Source organism: Malus sylvestris, chromosome 3 (assembly GCF_916048215.2).
Source record: "Malus sylvestris chromosome 3, drMalSylv7.2, whole genome shotgun sequence".
Classification (NCBI taxonomy): domain Eukaryota; kingdom Viridiplantae; phylum Streptophyta; class Magnoliopsida; order Rosales; family Rosaceae; genus Malus; species Malus sylvestris.
The window spans coordinates 23,529,733-23,533,353 of NC_062262.1; the positions used below are offsets into that span (position 1 = coordinate 23,529,733).

The 3,621-nt window shown below is 44.3% G+C and overlaps 1 protein-coding gene across 1 annotated transcript; it reads right to left on the reverse strand.

The window, feature by feature from the left end:
- On the reverse strand, positions 1 to 453 carry LOC126617080 (uncharacterized). Its single transcript, XM_050285148.1, has one exon. The coding sequence runs from the start codon at positions 451 to 453 to the stop codon at positions 1 to 3; it is 453 nt and encodes a 150-aa protein (XP_050141105.1).
- Positions 454 to 3,621: the final 3,168 nt, after the last annotated feature.

Genomic DNA, 3,621 nt, shown 5'->3' on the forward strand with positions numbered 1-3,621 from the left:
CTAACGGGGCTGACCTCCCTGATGCCACTGAGATCCACCAGCTGGCATGGAAGAATAAGAAGAATAGCCCCCAAAGTCCTGGGAATACCCCGTCTGAGAATAAGGCTCATGGGGATACTGATAAGGTCCATAAGCATAAGGAGCAGCATCTTCCTGGTAGTGGTAAGCACCACCACGACCCGACTGGCCATAACTGCCTGGTCCAAAACTCTGCTGAATCGGCGCTGGAGGTGGCATAATGGTCTGCTGAGGTCTCCGCTGACCCTGGGGACAGTGAGAAGCCCGATGTCCCATTTGCCCACAAGTATAACAAGCACCACCACCTCTTCTGCACTCACCATGATGACGAAAATTACAACGGTGACACCACGGAGCACTAGAACCACCAGCACCACCGGAATCCCTCTGCCTCTGGAATCTGGGTCCACCAGAAAATCTTCCACCACCTCTCATCGGGCCAGTAATACTATATCCTCCACTAGAAGAACTCGAACTCGCTCTACTATTCTAAAAATTCTGCGTCTTGCGAGGTCCCGGAATGGAGATACCCTTACCTTTATCATCCTTCTTCTGACCATCATTCTTGTCATCGTCATCCTCACTGTCACTGGGAAGATTATCGGAGTCCTCCATCCTAACCAAAATCTTGAAAAACTCATGATAATCAGCGCAGGGAAGTGCACTGGCAAAAGTCCGCCATTTTCTCTTAGTTCCCAACTTGAAACGTCGAAGCATCTCCACCTGATTACCAGCTGTATCAGGTCATAACGAGACAAATCAGTAAACTTTCTGTAGTACTCATGTGCTGACATATTCCTTTGTTTCAATCGAGTAAATTCTTGTTTCTTGCGATCAATATACTTTAGAGGGACAAATCTTTTCTTGAAATTCTCTTTAAATACCTCTCAATCAGATGCCATTGCTGGAGACATAAACTGAGTTTGATTCCTCCACCAACCTGCCGGCTCTCGACCCAAAAACCAGGTAGTGGTCTCAACCCACCTATCAGCCGGAAAGTTCCCCTGACTTTGCATCACCTGAAACGTCTTTTCAATATGGTCTAGCCATTTCTCTGCCCCCTCATGACCCTCATGACCCATAAAACGATCCAACTTCAAATTGTACATAGTCTCCAGGGGTGTCCTCTGAGGAGGGGGAGGAGGACGAATTGCATTCTGTAAAGCCTGGGCCATTGCTTCCCCTAACTGAGTAATATCAGGGAAATTAGGTTCAGAAGTACGGCGGGATTCCCTACGTTCCCTACGAGGCGGCATAATTCTGACAGAAAACATCAAAAGATCATTAGAGCATTAACAATTATACAGGACTGCTACCTAGGCTCTGATACCAAACTGACACACCCCGATCCTAGAATCAAGGCGTGCTGGCCGTCACGTGAGTGTGACGTAGCCAAAAGTGCGACACGGAAGCAAGATATAACAGAAATATGAAGGAACTTAAACCAACCACTAGCAGCCTAACCTACTAGCATACAAGAGAGAGTTATAAAGTAAAACACACGAATTCAGAGCGTAGGTGTAAGTGCAGTCAAGTAGGACCATAATTAAAGTACAACACCTGCAGGTGGGTCCTACATGCAGAACGTCTGTCAGAATGCCGAAAAAGACCTCGTGAGCTACCAACTACTAACTAGAACCTGGTGGGGCGCAAAACAAAGGTGAGTGGGTCAGTAAAACCAAAAATTTTCCCAAAACATTTCATTTAAAACATTTCTAACCCCTCACCGTAAAACCTGTATACTTTCCCAGAAAAATAGTATATAAACATATATATACATATATCATCAAAAATCCGCTCACCATCTATCAACATAACATTTCAAAAAGAATATGCCATGCCATGCCAAAATATAATATGAATGCATCAATATAATTAGGTGAAATAATAAATCAACCGGAGACCCTGCAGTGGTCCTGTACGGCTGATTCTATAGCTCACTATCCCATCCAGCCGGAGTCACCAACTGTGACGTGTACGGCCTTGCCGGAGTCACAAACTGTGACCTGTACGGCACTACACTGCACATAAGTCGGAACTACCTATAGTAGTCTGCACGACTAAGATGGTGAAATAATACGCTCTAATGCTTCTCTCATCAATCATCTGTGCACATAATCTAAGGTCTCCCACCAGTCAGAACCCCTCTAATGGTCTGTACGATTGGCATGTCGGAACCACCTCTAGTGGTCTGTACGACATCCACCTACTTGGATCCAAGGCGAGCATGCGGTGTGGTGAATAATATAAGCACTAACACCAGAGGTGCAGGTTATGAGCTCTCAACATAATTCACATAAAATAAATCGTCTGAATAATGTAAAGACTCACATGTGCGTCCATCGCGTCAATTCACATATATATGCATCAATTATCAATTTAAATATCTCAACAATTGCATGCATGGCAATTTAAATCATATTTTCATATAAACGCATTTTCTGGGAAAACAGTAGTATATAGGTAATACGAAAACAAAACTGCCCACTCACTGATAAGTCGATGGGTCGTAACCCCCGTGACGTCCCTGGATGCGCTCGTCCTCGGGATAGGTGTCACCTATATGTGAAACAACTATAAAAACGTTAATTTAAACACATAACCAACAATTCGAAATAACTTCTCATACGATGCTCAATTTGGGTATATGAATATACCACATCGACCTACTCGACGTCACGGACGTCGGGGAATTTTTAGAAAAATTTTTGGAAGCTGCATGCGCCCCCACGCGCCGGGACAGGCACGGGGACACGCGCCCCCACGCGCATCATCCTTAACCTCGGCTCGCCGGACTGAACTTTCCGGCGGCCGGTTTCCGGCCAAATTTGAAACTCCTTGTTACCATTTTCTTCGAATTTTATATCAATTTGAAGCCCCAAACATGTAGATTCACGATATACTACTTTAAAGCTCTAAAAACAACTAAATCTCACCGGAAAAATTCCAAGCAAAACCAGCCAAAATCGAACCTAGTGATCCCGACGTCCAAAACCTTCAAACGAAGCACTCCGAGCTTCCTTGGGACCTCACTAAGCTCACTATAAGCTTAGAATTCCCTGAAACACAACATTTCACGTGTGCATGAACAGTGACACAAATTGGGGGGTTCGGGTTTCCCGTTATATCGAAGGTTTCACTATCTAAAATTAGTACCATTCAACTCAGGACGACGAAAGGATAAAGAATCTTACCTCAATAGCTTCGATCCGCTGAGTTTTGGAGGGTTTTGGGTGAGGTCCGTACGATATGGGTGAGAGAGAGTGAGAGAATCGTGAGGGAGGAGAGAGAGAGTTACGAGAAAGAGGGAGAGGACAGGGAGTGTGTGAGGTGTCCAACCCCAATCCTCACCATCCATTTCATCTAATTCCCTAACCACAAAATTAACAAAAGCCAAAATTTTAATCCAAAACTTATAATAAGTTAAACCAAATAACGTCACACACATACCTTAATACTCGCTAAGGGTAAATCCGTCGTTTCACGCTCCCGATATAAAATTGTCGGGACAGGCTGTGACAAAAATGACTTTGAAGCACATTAATACGTTTTCCTTAAAGTGATATTTTTCCCCATTCTAATTTGAGTTTGCTAACGGGTGCA

Excerpts from the sequence above, each read along its gene's own strand:
- LOC126617080 (XM_050285148.1), bottom strand. The coding sequence starts at position 453 with ATGAGAGGTGGTGGAAGATTTTCTGGTGGACCCAGATTCCAGAGGCAG.